Genomic DNA, 17692 nt, shown 5'->3' with positions numbered 1-17692 from the left:
TCAGAAATTAGCATGGAGACCAGTTAGGGGAGTCTATGAATGTAGCTAGAAAGGGATTGGGATGTAGTGCTGCCTACTAAGAGATTGGTCCATGGGTAAAGGCACTTGCTACCAGACCCAACCACCTGAGAACAAACCCCAGGACCCACCCTAGCGAGTTATCTGCTGACCTCTACACAGAGTATAAAGAAATAAATGGGATAAAACCAACAAGATAAAGGGAGCAGCTTTAACTTTTTCTTCAGTGGCAAAGCTGTAGAGCTGAAAGAATACGAAAGATCCAGGCACCGAGTTTGCAGTTCGCGAGGCATAACATCATGGGGTCAGAAGAGGCATAGATAGGAACTCCCTGCTGTGCACATCTCATAAATGTCCTGTAAATCAGATGCTCCCTTATGGGAGTATGTTCATCTCAGAGACATCTTGGAAGAGAATGAGCCCTATTGGCATCTAGAGCACAGACACTAATGTCCTCCAAGGGCACAAATAGCTCCCCAAAATACAGGATAAACACCAGGGTTTTCCTGCCTTCAGAACCTTATCTCAGCCTGTGTCGGTGGATAGTATAAAGTATATCACCTGTACCATACCCCATGTCTGTCATGCTTTCCCTTAGACTCTAAGTTTAACAACACACTACCAGATTTCCAGAAGAAACAAGGGGATGATTTTTACTAAAATTGGGACTGTATTTGTTAGGAAATAAGGGTCCAGGAGTAGGTAGGGATACATTGAACGTGGTAATAAATACTTGTATTTATAATATATATACAAGTATTTATGCAAGTATATAAATATCCAAGTATTTATATAATATATACAAACATATATATGCAGGGGTTAGTCTAAGTAGGATGTGATGTTGAGTCAATCTTTCAAAGACCAGATGGAGCCACATGTATATGATGGGCATGGACCAAAGGTAGTGGGTAATACAGAGTGTCCAGACATCTTAAAATACTCCAACTTCCACATAAAAATATTCTGAATATTTTTCTCCTTTTAAACAGCTTAATTGTAGAGACCAGATCTGTCTTGAGTAGTTTTTGTGATGAACATGGAAGAAATAAAAATTTGTTCCCACAAACTACTCAACTCTTAGATATGGGTCACAGGCCACAGCAACAAATCAATTCATTCTGCAATCAATGCACACAGTGCATTCTTGTGAAAAATAACTGCAAACAAAATTAAGATTTTTATTAACCGTTCAGGAATAATATGTGAAGGATTGATGATCAGTTCCATGGTTCATTCCCCAGGTTCCATGGTTCATTCCCAAGGTTCCATGGTTCATTCCCAAGGTTCCATGGTTCATTCCCAATGTTCCTTGGTTAGCTCCCAAGGTTCCGTGGTTCGCTCCCAAGGTTCCGTGTTTCCTCCCCAAGGTTCCATGGTTCCTCCCCAAGGTTCCATGGTGCATTTCCAAGGTTAGGTGTCAGACTCAACTTACAAGCTTGTGTTTGTTTCTTAGCAGCGAACTACCTTGACCTTAGTTCTAAGATGTTTCTTTTGAATATCATGATAGCAATGAACTCAGAAGGTTAATGGACAGCTGTGTGTTGCAGGCTCCAATTTACAACCTAAAGTGCATCACATTGAATATATTAAAAAGCTCCTGCTGTCCACAATGTGCTAATCGTGACATTATCTCCTTTAAGACTGTGGACACTGATGAGTGAGAAGTTGCCGTGGTCCTCTAAGCCCTAGTAGGACTATGCCCCAGCCTATTATGTAAGTTCTAGTGGCCACATCCTTTGATCCTTCTGGGAGAAAAAGAAGACCACAAAAACTAACATGGAGATACAGCCCTCCAAAACAATCTCTGTGTGGAGTCAGTCTTCTAAGAAATTTTGAAAAGCTTTTAGCTGTTCCTGGGATGATTCTTTGACATCTTCTCTAGTTCATAGAATTCTCAGGAAAACCAAACCAGAAGGTCTTAGAAAAAAATAAACTTGCCCAGGGTAAAGATTTGGATTGTGAGAAATTATCCAGAAATGTTTGATAGGTGCTTGAGTTAGCACCATGCACAAAGAAAGTTCTTAGGAGTTAAGGATCTCACTCTTTTTGATACTGTTGTCCACATCTATATTTAGTGTGCACATTTTTCTGCTTTTCTCCCTATGGTGGCACAGTAATCCACCTTAGACAAAGGCTTACAGTGGAGAGAGGAAGCCAAGTTCTGATACAATGTGTCCTGTGTCTGGAAAGCCCTTTGTTTCATGATAAGCATGGTTCATCTTCAGGCTGGGGGATGAAACAGCCACTGGGTATTCAGATGTTTAAAGCAGAAGCTAAAATATCCCATTTTAGCTTATGAGGAGTGGGGAGTTTGAGCCAAGGAATGAAAACAATTGAGACAGAAGCACTTTTAAATGAATAACTAACTGCCTGTCTTTGGTTTTCCCTGTCTCTTTCTTGGTTAGATCTGTCCTAACACTGTGTTATACTATAGGAATAAAGAAGGAAATCTGAAAGGGAACACAATGTTTTAAATATTATGCAATGTATAGGGCATTGATGAAGTGTTCAGTGCATCAGTGTAAATACGTTTGGTGTTTACTCAAACGAACTCCATCTGAAATGGAAGCAAATGGCACCTTTTCTTCTTCTCAAGTGTTCCAAGACCTGTGGACGGGGAGTGAGGAGACGTGAGGTCCTTTGTAAAAACTCTGCAGCGGAGACTGTCTCAGAGAGCCTGTGTTCTGGTAGCCCCAGACCTGAGTCACAGGAGGGCTGTGTGCTGGGACGATGCCCCAAGAACAACCGACTCCAGTGGGTCGCCTCTTCCTGGAGTGAGGTATGAGGTGGGCACACTGTGGGGGGGTTCTTCATAAATGCTCCTTCACTTGCCTGCACACACATGGCTCCTTTCTGTACAGACATGTGCCAGGTGCCACCTTAGTGCTGCTTCTCTGCATTGTCCCATGGTTAGAAACGGAGAAACGGTGTCCCCTTGCTTTCTCTTTTAATTCAGTCCAACCCATGTGCTAGCAGCACCCACATTTATAATGGGTCTTCTCTTTTCACTTAAACCTCTCTGGAAATTGCAGGCATGTGGATCCTAGATTATTTAAATCCAGTGAACTTGACAGTGAGTTTCCACTAATCATAATAAGTTTGATGGCCAAACATCTGTTCTCCCAATCACTTCTGTTCTAGGTGATAAGGCCTGACCCGTGTCATGAACGAAATTCAACAATATGCTCTCATCTCCTCTCAATCATTTTATAAAGACATTATCCCAAAAATAACCTCTTTGCAATCAGCCATTAATATGCACTGTAAGGGTAACGTTGGGCTTACTTCCATTTATTCATCTTTACAATAGAGCTAACATACATAGAACATACATTAACATCATAGATTATAATATTTATACAGATGCTTGTTCGCTTCCAGACCCCATACATTACACTGTAGTTTAAAACAGTCTATTCTTTTTCAGACTTCTCTCTTTTTCCCTATAGTGTAACACAGTGTCAGAATAGATCCAACCAAGAAAGAGACAGGTAAAATTGAAGATAAGCAGTTAGTTATTCATTCAAAAGTGTTTCTGTCTTGATCATTTTCATTACGTGACTCAAACTCCCCACTCCTCAGAGAGGTCTCAAATAGTCCTGGTCACTCCCATATTGCCCCAACTCTGGTCCTTCAACAAGATGGATGAAGGATGTTGAGAAATCAAGAGTATCTTGAACTATTTCAATATAATCATGGGGCATTGACAAAGTGAGTAAAATCGGTACGCTATGTCTCACACATCCACATGGTTCTTCATCCCTGATGAATAGGGATTTCTCTTTGAAATTCAGAGAGGAGAGGGTCACTTCAAATCTCCTGCCTTTGATGTCCTCATCTGTAACAAGAGGGACCTCGCTGCTGTACTGGTTGATATTGTGTGGACACACAGCTCAGCAGATTTGACTGTGGAACCCTGCACTCTTATCCCTCCTTTCTGGGCTCATAGTGCTCTGCTACCTGTGGTTTGGGTGTGAGGAAGAGAGAACTGACATGCAGCGAGAAGACTTTGCAGGGGAAACTGATACCATTCCCAGAGCGGAGATGCCGCAACTTGAAGAAGCCAAACCTGGAACTGGAAGAAACCTGCAACAGAAGGGCTTGCCCAGTGTACGGCATGGTGGCAGGGTGGTATTCATCACCATGGCAACAGGTGGGTGCATGCAGGTTTAGGAAGCAGATGTTCAAGTGAGATTTACCACCCTTGCATTGCTCTCAGTCCATCAATAGTTGCCCTACTTTATCGAGTTGGGACAGTTGGCATCGGCCGACCCATCCCACTCTCTAGATGAGCCTGGGCAGGTACCACATATAGTCTGGTACATCGTGTTTAGACCTAGAAAACTGGAATAAGTATTGACCAGAAAGCCTGTGACATCATGCCCGTGTTGGTTGTTGCCACTCTTGAAACCGTCACTTTGTGTCAGAGCATGTTTCTGAGGGACACAGAAAAACTAAATCGTGCCAACCTCCGCCCATGCTTTCTATTAACGCTCTTTATACATGTTCTCATCCCGTCCTCTCATCAACATTGTGGTAGCCATTATTGTCCCAGTTTCGTGGATGGGAAGGGTAAGGCTTAAACTGTCAGTCATCAGGTGACAGAGACACCTTGTTCCTGGGAACACTGATTGGTTCCATGAGAAACTAAGGCAAGGCTATGCAGAGGTCCCGGGACACTGCTACTGCTGAACTCAGTGGTGTCACAACAGATGCTCAACTCACCCTGAAACACAGGCTCGGGTAGTGTCTGTGTATAATATAGAAAGGTACATTGAAAATGGGAGGACCCGAAAACAAATCCCCAATGAGAGGAAATGGAATATTTCTATTTGACTAGGCAAGGTGACACACACACACACACACACACACACACACACACACACACACACACTGCTGTAGGCTTCTTAAATTTTGTGATTTTATTTAATATTTAGAAATTCTTTTTATGGTTTATGAAACCCGTTATTGATCATTTATGTATAATGAATATAACGACATTTTCACATGGAGGAGTCATGTACTTTTATCTGAATGAGTGGATATGATTGGACGCCAGCCAGCAATGGCCAGGAAGCCAGATGTTTTCCTCTTCAGACATCTGCTTTTGTGCAATAAAAGCTGACTTGTAGATCTCAGTGCTTATTGTGTATTAGTAAATGGCACCCTCAGAGTCAGGCAAGTGGATGGAAATCATACATCTATATTTGAATGTTTGGAATATTCCTAAATGCATCTTCTTTCTGCCAAAACTTACTGTTTCCTCCCAAATACCAGGCCATACAATGATATTTGTACGAAATGGTGTTCTCATCTGTCTCTTGTCCATTCTAAAGCTAAACAGTTAAAGAGTCTCCTCTTCCCCTGACATTTCCATTTTTGGTGTTAAAATTCCACCAATCTTCCATGTAGTCATGGGGGACACAAAGAAACTTTGAACCTAGATTCTACTTAATTGGGCAGTAAAATTTCTTGTCTGTTAGGTACCATGTTACCTCAGAAGCTAGCTAGGTACCACCCCTAGTATCTCTGGTTAGTTATCCTTTACAGCCCCTGTTTCAAATGACCCACATCCATTCTGGCATCTGGCCGAGACTGCCTGGGCTTCTTGTCCTCCATCCCTGGCCATGTCTGGATTTGTTTCTGAGTTTTTGAGACTACTTCTGGAGCCTACTTCCTTATGATCCCCTTAACTGGAGACACACTCTCAATAGCATATGTCCAAGACTTTTCTGATAGACCCCACTGCTCACACAGGGCTGAGTAGACTTGGACTGAATGCCTAGGACTGGATGCAGACTGCATCATCTGTAGGCCCCTTGGTCACGAATCTCATGCTTCCTTCTGTTGGATGCCACTGACTTCAGAGAGGACTCTGCACAGCTGAGCAGGTATAACTCCTTTCTGTCTCCCTCCTTGGCAGTGCACAGTAACCTGTGGGGGAGGTGTCCAGACCCGATCTGTCCACTGTGTGCAGCAAGGCCGGCCTTCCTCCAGTTGTTTGCTCCATCAGAAGCCTCCAGTGCTCAGAGCCTGTAATACAAACTTCTGTCCAGCTCCTGAGAAGAGAGGTAAAGGATCCCATGCCCCATCAATCTCACCAGTTTTGAGAAAGATCTTCCGCAGCTCATTATGGTTGGTTGTGCAACTTGTGTGTTACTCGACTCTCTGGTGCTGTGGTTTCATCAGCGCCCATGGGGCTGCATTCTCACACTTGTGCAAGGCCAAATCTGAGACATTTTCTGCCGATACCATATTGTGTGCATGACCTGAAGGCAACACTTAATTCAGTAAGGTTTTCCAGCCGTTCATCCCTGGGAACGAGTCAAGCCACCATTCTTTCTTTCTAAGATGAAGTCTTTGGAGGCTGGAGATGGGGCTCAGTTGGTAGAGTGTTGCCCAGCATGCATGAATCCCTAGGTTCTCTTCCCAGCATGATAGGAAACTATGCACAGTGGTACACACCTGTAATCCAAATCATTTCAAAGTCATAAGGCAAACCCTGGGAAGTATCCCTCAGTCAGATCAGATTTCATTATGCTAAAGAGTCTTTCTTCAGCACACAGCTGCTGGGGTCTCTTTCGTGTTTAATCCAATCACAGATTTTCCGAGCTTGCCTAATCTTTCAGCCCATTTTTCCCAATTTGTGGTGGAGAGTGTTTGGTACGGTGAGTCACCACTTTCCTCTCCCCCGCCGTTCCACCTGCATCACTTGGCATCTCTGGGTGCTCAGGGCATCAGTGTGCTATGCTATGTATCTGTATTGGAGGGGTTGCTGAAACAGAGTCATCTCTAATCAGCGCTGGGATTCTACACGGAGGAGAATTAGTCTTACAGAGAGACGGGGTGTGTTCTGCCAGAACACCTTCTGTCAGTCTCTGTAGTCAGATCACTCTAGAAGGAAATGCAACCCCTTAGCATTCTGGTCAGTCCTGGGAACATCTCTCAGCCAGGCACAGGAGAGAGGAGATCCTGTTACTCTCTGTTTTCCCAACATCTGATGCTTACCTGGCTCACAATTGTTGCTGGGAATGCAGTAAAAAGAAAGCTGGTGTCTAGTGTGGTGAAGCCCTCTGTTTTATTCCTATTGAGGTCATTAGGAACTCACCAGGAACCCCCAGGACTCTCATTTGGGAATAACAGAATATAGGGAAGCAGGGTCCTGTCCGGAAACTATAAGGAAACTTTGCAGTCGCACGAAACTTCCCACCTTGAAAAAGAGGTGGGGAAACCAGGCTTTGACAGGCTGGTCAAGCCAGACCCCAGAATGGAGGCAACTTTTGAAAAGGGCCTCCAGGACCTTGTGTGTGCTCAGCAGAAGAAAAGGCAAATGCAGAGGAACAGCAAGGTACTTAGATTAGGGGCACAGCTGACTACATAGGTACAAACCAAAAGTGGTTCAGAGCCCTGATTAGTCATCACAGAGACATTGGCTGTAACTGGGTAAGATGGAGAACCATGGCATCTGTGAGATCAAGACAGTGGGTGACTTGGAGTAGAGTGAGAACAGGATCTCCTCGTGGAGAGGTGGCTGCTGCTTCTGAGGAGAGATGGAGGAGATTCTTTTATGGGGAGGTGGAAGCTGGGTGGATTTTTGAAGACTGGACCAGTGGTGCTTGCTGCTTTTCTGCATGCAGGGAGTGGAGCAAAGAGAAAGGTGCCCAAAGTCAGCCTCCAAAGTGTAAGCCAGATGCCTGGGTCGTATCTCAGAGAACCAGCCATCCATAACTGTTCTTATCTCCAAACCTCCACACAGCAAAGAGGGCACTGCACACTCACGGCATGCTGACCCGCCTCAGCTCTACCTCCTGGCTTATACAAAGCCCAAGGGCCCTGATGTGGGCTTTTGGTAAAATTCCATTCTATTCATAGGAGAGTTGGCTCAGTGGTTAAAAGCACCGGCTGCTCTTCCACAAGATCAGGTTCAATTCCTAATACCCACATGGCAGCCCAGAACCATCTGTAACTGTAGTTCAAGGGAATCTGATGCCCTTTCCTGTGGGCATGTGATGTGGTGCATAGATAAACATGGAGATAAAGCACCCACATATATAATTAAAACATTTTAAAGAGAGGTGGGAGTTGGTACAGTAGCAAGATTAGTCAGAGAATGGTAGTGTATGCCTGTAATCACAACACTTGGGAGGCAGAGGCAGAAACATAGCTACAAGTTCAAATCTACCTTGGGTGTATAGCATGACCATCTATCAAGGGACCACAGAAATAAATGTGAGGTTAGGATCATAGTTCCAGTGGTCTATATTATAGTGCAAAGCATTTTAGATTGTTCTGTTGATACAATGGACTAAGGTACATGCCAATTGTTCTGCAGCATCAGATACTAGATAGGTATACAATAATTGAACTTATATACATGCATAGGTGTATTGCAGACATATAAATTAAACAAACAGAATGTAGTGGGATCTTGATCTTAATGTCTGGCTTGAATCTCAAACCAGCTTCCTGGTTCCAGACCCTTGATCCATAGGAGTGCCCATTTCAGGAAATTAAACTCCATCCTTCTATATACTTGATTTAAAAATACTGTTGTTACTGTTATTTCTCTCACATCATTTACCAAGTCTCTGCTGGTACAGGTTATCTGCCTGGACATCAGTGTGTGTGTGTGTGTGTGTGTGTGTGTGTGTGTGTTTGTGTGTCCAGAAGTCATTGGAAGAAAAAAAATATCCCATCTAATTTTAATTTTTTAAACCTAAATTCTTATGCTACATGACTTAATTTTATTATTTTAGCTACTTTGGTTATTCTTTCTAAATATATTTTATTTAGTTAGCACTTATATTTCTGTGGAGCTGGTAGACAGGACTTAACAAGTGCAAATCTAAATTTCTGTGACCAGGAGCTCATTGTTCAGCATGAGTCTTGATGTGTGAAGAGAGGAGCATGCGGCTCAAACCAGTACAGAGCGATGATAGTGTTCTAAGAAAAAAAAAAGAGTCGGTAATTTTTTTAAACATAATTATTTAGCAACTACTTTGTGGCTGGCATCATTTTAAGTATTGGGAAGACACCGATGAAGAGTGGAGACCAAGAGCCTGCTCTCAAAGGCTTTGCATTGTAGAGGGCAGAGAATAAGAAACCACATGGCATGATGAGGGTGGATAAAGCGAGGAAGAAAGTGCAGACCCTCCCTGGGAGGCCAAGCAGTAGGCTGGTTTGTTGAGTGGCAGAGGAGTAAAGAAACTAACCTGGGATGTTAGGGACCGTCGACCTGGCAGTGAACTGGGAAGATGGTAGCGGAGCTCACTGTGCTTCAGGTGAGCATGGGTGGGAAGAGAGAATGATGGAGGAGAGTTATCTGTCTGTTACTTTCATTGGTTAATTAATAAAGAAAACTGCCTTGGCCCTTTAAGAGACAGAAAATTATAGGCCGGGCGGTGGTGGCGCACGCCTTTAATCCCAGCACTCGGGAGGCAGAGGCAGGCGGATCTCTGTGAGTTCGAGACCAGCCTGGTCTACAAGAGCTAGTTCCAGGACAGGCTCCAAAGCCACAGAGAAACCCTGTCTCGAAAAACCAAAAAAAAAAAAAAAGAGAGAGAGAGACAGAAAATTAGGTAGGTGGAGTAGACAGAACAGAATTCTGGGAGAGTTGGGGAGACGCTTGAGGCAGTTGCCATAGTGAGTCTCCATGCTTCTCCTCTCCGAGATGGACGCAGGTTAAGATCTCTCCTGGTAAGCCACACCTCGTGGTGCTATGCAGATCACTAATATGGGTTAAAGAAAGATATGAGAATCAACCAATAAGAAGCTACAGATAACGGGCCAGGCAGTATTTAAAAGAATACAGTTTCCGTGTAATTATTTCGGGTGTAAAGCTAGCCGGTGGCCGGGTGGCGTGATGCAGCCCCGCCGCTTCCTTCTACAAGAGAAGATGAGGTCAGGGAGTCAGGCTTCAGATCCCAAAGCCTCAGCCTCCACAGTGATCACCATGCCTTGGACTGTGGAGGGAAGGGAAGGAAGGCCCTGGGTAAGAGGCGTGACAGGAACTGGTTAGTGTCTGAAAGGGATTTCTGGGAATGACTGTGAGCCCATGGAAGGGCATGAAAAAGGGAATTCTGGGCACAAGAAGCCAGGACTGAGGAAACTGTAGGCAGGTGTGAGTCATGGAGAAAATCCAAGCTGGGGCTGATACAACAAGAGTCAGGTGAGCTGTGGGTCTTTGTTGTGCATCCAAAGACAAGAGGAGAGTAACTAAAAGAAAAACGCTCTTTGGAAGGGTACCACCCTAAGACCCGTGTGTCCATGCTAACTACTATATACAGACAATCATGAGCTACTGGACATGGCTTCTTTTCTAACACTGACCCACCATTTAAATTTTGCTAACAGACAGATCGTTTGGCATCTTAATCCTGCCCTGGCAAAGTCCAAATGTTTCATGGACAGAACACACAGAGGGACAGGGCAGTGGGCCTAGGTCTCTGTCCCATAGGCCCCCATCTTAATAAAGAAGGTCAAAGTCCTAGCTGATATGCTAAATGCTTTCTCTCTTTTCAGATGATCCATCCTGTGTTGATTTCTTCAACTGGTGTCACCTGGTCCCTCAGCATGGGGTCTGCAACCACAAATTTTATGGGAAACAGTGCTGTAGGTCATGCACAAAGAAGAGCTGATCCAGAGCCCGCTCACCCTCCTCAGAACAGGACCTTACCTGTCTGTCGCCAGGTCTCTTTTTTATCAAGACTACAAACCACAGAGGAACTGCTGCAGGGTTTGAAGAACGGATAGAGAATCAGCAGCCTCCTGAGTTGACCTCTAGAAGCACATGGTACTCTAAAGGACTTGACATTGAGAAGTGTTGACAAATCCAACTTTTTTTTAAAAAAAAAGGCTTTGATTTGCACTGCCATTTGGAAGATGAGACACATCATACTGAGATATGTCAAGTTTTCATTCTGACCAAGTGAAAACCTTGTTGACTTTGGGAGGTGTCTTCTCCCCACACACATACCTTTGAACGTCAAAGGAGTCAAGGGCAAAGACATCTATTTTTAAAAGGCCCTCGAAGACTCCGGGTCAAAGACTGACATTCAGAACCATCAAATACACGGATGGAACCCTTTGCCTAACAGTTGCTTGGATTTTATAGTGTCAAAATCTGACAGCAAATGGTGCTCACTAAATGGGTGCTTGCTGCTGGACTGGCAAGCTCCGCCTTGTTTCTTTTCTGTGTGTTGTTTATTTGGTTTCAAGTATATTCTGCCTGTAGAGAGGCTCCAAGACTGAAATGAACAACTTGAACTATATTCCCAGGAGCATTCTGGAAGCAGGGCCACATGAGCTATTTAAGATCTCCAAGTAATTAAAATTCACAATCGAAGGGAAAAAAGACGCAATATTGATGCCTTTCACGTAACATCAACCTTACAACTTTTAGTGCTTATTGAATGAGAACAAGGGAGGTTGGTGCCTGCTTTTTGGGAACAAGAACTGGTGACATGCTCATTTCTGGTAAAAATAGGCACTCACTGGTAAAATAACATGCTTGAAGGAGGGAAGCCTACCATTTATAATGCCCCATACATATTATCAGAATGCTTAGAAAATTAAAGACTGCTTGTGGTTTTCTCCTAACAACGGACAAGTTTCAATTCGCCCCAGGAGTTGGTCAACAAGGAAAAAAAATAGTGACCAAAAAAAAAAAAATCCATCTGTCTTCTTGCTACATTAATAAATTACAACTCACCAAAACCCTTCCGTGAATGCCAGGACTTCACCATGTCTCCGACGAGACTTTTTTGGTCATCAGGAGCCAGCTGTTGATGGGCATTAACAAGCTTAAAATTGTTCTCAATTGGAAAAACACCACTCTGTTTGCCAAAACCATATAAGACTGTGTAATTCTTTGAGAAGTGGTTCTACAGGGCATGTTTATACGATACTACTCTACCCCCCCCCCAATTTCTTGATGAATGTACACTCATTTTTATTGCTTTTCAGAGTCTCAGTTCAAACAGGGGTTTGCCAGCTCAGCAGAACCAGCTAGACAGTGTCCTGTTAAATTTAACAGCATTCTTTGTCCCCATCCTAATGGGAATCATGAGTTCTTGGATGCCGTGGAAGTGAAAAGTAACAGCTTGGCCCTCTTGGCATGGCCCTTTGGTAGTCATTTTGATAAGAGGAGAGAAAAAAATAATACCACATTACCATCCTTTGCTCTCTGAAAAGTGGAAAGTTATTTGTCTTTATATAATTATCATTTTATTATTTTATGGGAAAGAATTAATTTATTAATAGCCTGTTCTTATGTGTCTCACTCGCTTCTCTGAGTAAATGATATTCTGAGGGAAAATGTTGAATTAAAAAAAACATGGATTATAGAGAAAAGTCAAAATATATGTGTAATATTTAATTATTTTATGTTTTATAATAAAGTATTCTGTTTCTTTAATCTTTGAAACTTGTTAAATTCTTAAACAAGTTATTGAGAAGCCAGTTATTTCCAAGTTAATTTAACTGTCTAACCATTGATGGAGAACCTCAGCATAACTTACTAAGGGGCCCAGGGGTGGGCTTTAAGATGGATTTGTCACCTTTGTGCATCAGGAAATAAACTGTCCAGTGCTGATGCACTTGGGGCCAATGAGATGGCTCTGCAGGTAAAGGTACTTGATACCAATGCTGATGACCTGAGTTCAACCCCTAAAATCCACATGGTGAAGGAGAGAGCTGGCTCCTGAAGGTTCTCTTCTGACCTCCACAGGGGAGTCCTGACATGTGCCTGTGTGCAGCCCGGCAAACAAGTGTGAAACAAATGTGTATTTCAAACATGTTCTGCTGCATTGCGTAGATGAAGAAATGCATATGGAAATCACTGGAGATAAAGTCACTGCAGCTACTTCCTGTTTGAAAGGCATTCTGGGAAAATATTTGTGCCAAAATGAAGGGAAAGGAGAAATAGTATTTACAGGATGGAAAAGGACAGGGAGAGAGGAAAAAAAAAACCTTAATCAAACAATATATTTTCAGGTTTTCCAAACTTTAATCAGAAGACTCATGAAGGCTTTCTGGACAACGCAAGTCCAAATAACCTGAATATCCAGCATCTGTGTGCATTGATGGTTGCACACCTGGCATAGCTCTAAAAGAGATGAGAGTATTGTGGTATAGATTATTAATGTGCAGGAAAATAAAAATTAGGGTTAACAATGGAAAGTGAATAAATAAGTAATAAAGTATGATTAGAAGAAATTCATTAGGGTTCAATGGCTCTCAGGTCCTATGCACAACACTTTTATATACATTATCTCATTTAATGCACACAACCGCTCAATTCAGGAGATGCCATTTCCTGTGAGGGGAGACATCTGGGATTCTGAGAGATCACGTATTTGGCCCTGAAGCAAATGGCCAGTTTGTGATGGGGTCAAGTCTTGAACCCGGACCCCTGGGGACTCTTCTGTCACAATCCTGGGAGACATAAAGAAAGCAGGGAACACACAGGCCTTGGAATCATGGTCCCTGAGATGCATGTGACTAAGACTTTAGTGATAAATGACTTTAATGATGATGAATTATGGGCAGAGTTGGGGACAAGATGCAGAATCAGGGCGGAAGGTAATAAATTCCTGCTAAGCCCCTCTTTTCAGCAGAGGATTCTTGAAGACTTGTTGCACCGTTATTGCATAGTTAGACTCTATTCCCTAATAACAGCTTCTCTCTGGGATGATAGTGTTTCCTGGACTATAGCACCAGAGTGTCTGGAGCCTGCAGCTCCCGGGATTGTCGGGATGGAGAGAAGGCGTGCGGGAATGCTCTTGGCTTTGGTTCCGTTCTAATCATAAGCAGAGATGGTCTTATGGCAACTAAGAGTGGTTTATAGCATTCAGATCATAAAGCCCATTGCTATAGATATCAAAGGGAATGATAATTTTTTTATGGGTTTCATGGCCTTAGTTTCCTTACCTTGAAGAATATAGAAACATGGATGGCAGAAGTTGCTCAGTGGTTAAGGACTTGCAGAAGATGCAAGTTCAGTTTCTAACCCATGTTGGGCAGCCCCCAACCACTCAAAACTCAGGCTCCAAGTGACTGACACTCTGGCCTTTGCAGGTCCCTGCCCTTGAGTACACACACACACACACACACACACACACACAACCACACAATAAAAGACAACATGATATATGCCAGGTATGGTGGTGCATGCCTTTAACCATGGCACTAGAGAGGCAGAGGGAGGGATGTCCCTGTCAGTTTGAGGCCATCCTGGTTTACATAGTGAGTTCCAGGCTAAATACATAGTGAGACTGTGGCTAAATAATGATGGTGGTGGTGATGATGATGATGAGGAGGAGGAGGAGAAGGAGGAGGAGGAGGAGGAGAAGGAGGAGGAGGAGGAGAAGCAGTAGGAGAGGAGGAGGAGGAAGATGAGAAGCAGGAAAAGGGGAGGAGAAGGAGGAGGAGGAGAAGGAGGAGGAGGAGGAGGAGGTGGAGGAGGAGGAGGAGGAAGAGGAGAAGCAGAAGGAGGAGGAGGAGGAGAAGCAGAAGGGGGAGGAGGAGGAGAAGCAGAAGGAGGAGGAGGAGGAGGAGGAGAAGCAGAAGGAGGAGGAGGAGGAGGAGGAGGAGGAGGAGGAGCAGAAGGAAGAGGAGGGTGTCCTTTAAAACATACGGAGGGATCCTATGTTCTGTCTGCTTTACCTCATCTTCCCCTAAGATATTAATGCTTCAGAAACCTTGGCAGTCTGCATGGTATTAGAAGTTTCTCACTGCTGGGAGCAAACGCCTCTCAATAAGCAGATTACATGAAGAAAGGATCATTTCTCCTCACAGTTGGAGGGGGTCACAGTCCACCCAGGTCAAGAAGGCATGGCAGCAAGCAGCTCCGTGGTGGTAGAAGCCTCTGGTGGGTGTTTCTGGAATCTGCTGAGTTTAGCAGAGGTGACACAGAGAGCTGAACCAGGCTATCCACCTCAGGGCTCTGACTAGTGACTCATTTCTTCCAGTGAGGCAGTTCCAGAGCCTCCTGGAACAGGGCCCCCAGCTGGAGAGCAGCTCTTCAGACATGAGCCTGTGGGGAGCCACAGCAAGCCTGATGCTCCTTTTGACTCTGTCACCCGTGTCTGCGATTGATGGAGACGTCCTCTTCTGCAGAGGCTCTGGACCAGTGACCCTCATGCCTGCCACCCATAAAGCATCATCCTGAGTGCCTCATAAGGACATTGCATGTCACTTTACATTTCATTCATTTACATAAAAATCTTTTTTTCTCAGAAGGAAGTTTTAAAAGGCCAATATTTTATACCTCCTTCAAACTGAAAATCTGTGTTACATGGTATAAACAGATATAGCTAGTCAACAACAACAAAAAATAACCGTGGGGGCTAGGGCGATGGCTCGGTGGTAGAGAACACTTGCTATTCTTCTAGAGAACCTGAGTTCAAATCCCAGTACCCACATCTATTGACTCACAGTCTAACTCCAGCTCCAGGGGATCTGATACCGTCTTCTGGCCTCTGTAGGCTCCTGAACATCTCTCTTTCTCTCTCTCTCTTTCTCTCTCTCTCTCTCTCCTCCCTCCCTCCTCCCTCCCTCCCTTCCTCCTTCACACACACACACAAAGTATATATATATATATATATATATATATATATATATATATATATCTCCTGATGTGGCTAGGGGTGTGGTTCAATGGAAGAGCTTTTGCCTAGCATGTTTGAGTTCCATGCCTAGCCCAGAAACAAAGTTCCTTATTAACATGCATATTTAAAATACTAGTTAAAAGACATACCATATAACTACTTGGCTTACAAATTATTATCTGAAAAAAGAATTCCTCAACGAGGATCGACGTGTTCATAGTTCCTTAAAATCGTATGATTATCTGTATCATGAAGAATAAAGATGAAATATTCTGCTGATGAGATAGTACTGAATGTCAATTTCCACTCTACAGAGAAAGGCCAAATGATACCCATATTATTGGTCCTTTGTGGATGTTAAGAATCATGATGTGACTTCTATCCAATATTATTTTTTGTTCTGAGAAAGCACTCAGAGACACATTCTGCATGTGTGAAGATAGTTGTTAGTTTCTAGAAAGTCATGGCAAGCTGTCTCTCCCTTTCCCTGGACCACCATCCTGTGTGAACATCAAAGTGTCTTCTTATTAAATAAGGAACATAGCTGGGTTTATCATCAGGTTATTTAATAAGTACTGCAATTCAGGACTGGGGAGATGGCTCTGTGGTTAAGAGCGCTGGTTCTTTCAGAGGACCCAAATTTGATTTCCAGCACCCACTTGGTAGCTCATAACCACCTGTAACTCCAGTCCCAGGGGACTGTGACATCTTCTGGCCTCTTTGGGCAGCAGGCATGCATGTGGTACACAGATTTACAGACAAAACGTCCATAATTTAAAAGGGCACTATATATGACTATCAATGCCTGCAATAGACACATGAAGTCACAATCTGCTCCACCATCTTAACGGGGACTAGACGGAAGCAGCACCTTCCTCTACTCCTCTCTGGGCCATGTTCACCTTCCTTCTCACATGGCCTTGACTTAGCATCAAGGCACCTCTGCCCTACATCAGGCAGGACGTCCCTTGACCTTGCCTAGGACTACATCACAGCTCCTATGCTGTGTTAGAAATGCTCCCCAGGTGACAGCTTCTGGTGCTCCGCAAGCCTGCGACCTCATGGTTCATAGATAATTCATCTAGTGTGAGAATGACAGAGAGTGAGCCTCTGCTGTGAGGAGCTAGAGTCCTCGGGGAGATGGTCTCTGGGGTGAACCGGACTGAGGGGCTATTTCAGATGAGGAAGAACCCAGATAGGCATCTCCTCGCTCTCCATGCCTTCATATGGCTAGTGTATAAGAGATCATTGCAAGATTTAGCAGTCCTTAGCAAGCTCCTAGGGGAGAAGGCGTCCAGAATACTGTTATTCTGTGCACTGGAGTGGAGTGGCTTCTCTTTCTGAAACGAGAGTCCTCTCCCTCATTTCCCTGTACCTTAAAAAGCACATTGGACCAAGAGCCTCAGAACAACACTCCCTAACCAACTAGATCCATCCCCATCACTCAAGGGTAGTTAAATTTCCCAGTCCCTTTCTAGAAATTGGACATGTTAATCCTGCAGATGGGGCCTGATAATTTACACTTTAAAAGGCTTTCAGTTTCTCTAAAGAAAAAAATTGGTTTTGGAATCACTGGTCCAGGGTAATAAAAAGGGAGCGTCCTCCCAGTTAGACAAAGGAGCACCCTTGGAGCCAGGCCACACGGCACAGCTCCACAGTGGTTAAGCCAGATTCACCAAATAACACAGTGGCCTGTTGCCTAGTTTCATCTCCTCCAAGTGTATTTTACCTGCACACAGCTGGACAAGGGAAAAATTAACCAGCCGAGAACAGACTCAACATCCTGGTCATTTTTGTTTTTCTGACTTCCAGGGCCACTCCCGGTTTGCCAAATAGGGACCAGCAGTATCAGGGACAATTGGCCATTGATCTCAGTCAGACAACCACAGGCAAGTGCTACAGGACAGCAGAGAACCCAATGAAGAGTAACCATGGAAACACGGCTTTGGCAGACGCTTCACACAGCCTCAGGTGTGTATTTATGGACAGAGCCGCAGCACAAAACCCCGAGATTCAGGATCAAGATAGAACAAAGGCAGCTGTCCTGCCTCCTGCCTGTCATT

At 44.0% G+C, this 17692-nt stretch overlaps 1 protein-coding gene across 1 annotated transcript in view; it reads left to right on the top strand.

The window, feature by feature from the left end:
- Positions 1-10658, top strand: part of Adamts18 (ADAM metallopeptidase with thrombospondin type 1 motif 18) — a 132537-nt gene extending 121879 nt beyond the window's left edge. The window contains exons 20-23 of the mRNA XM_038313044.1: positions 2618-2800; positions 3971-4174; positions 5945-6092; positions 10543-10658. Coding sequence (XP_038168972.1) covers positions 2618-2800; positions 3971-4174; positions 5945-6092; positions 10543-10658 — 651 coding nt within the window. The remainder of the gene's footprint in view (positions 1-2617; positions 2801-3970; positions 4175-5944; positions 6093-10542) is intronic.
- Positions 10659-17692: the final 7034 nt, after the last annotated feature.

The sequence above is a fragment of the Arvicola amphibius genome, chromosome 15, assembly GCF_903992535.2.
Source record: "Arvicola amphibius chromosome 15, mArvAmp1.2, whole genome shotgun sequence".
NCBI lineage: Eukaryota > Metazoa > Chordata > Mammalia > Rodentia > Cricetidae > Arvicola > Arvicola amphibius.
The sequence above is the reverse complement of the archived record's forward strand: the minus strand, read 5'-3'. Positions and strand labels throughout refer to the sequence as shown.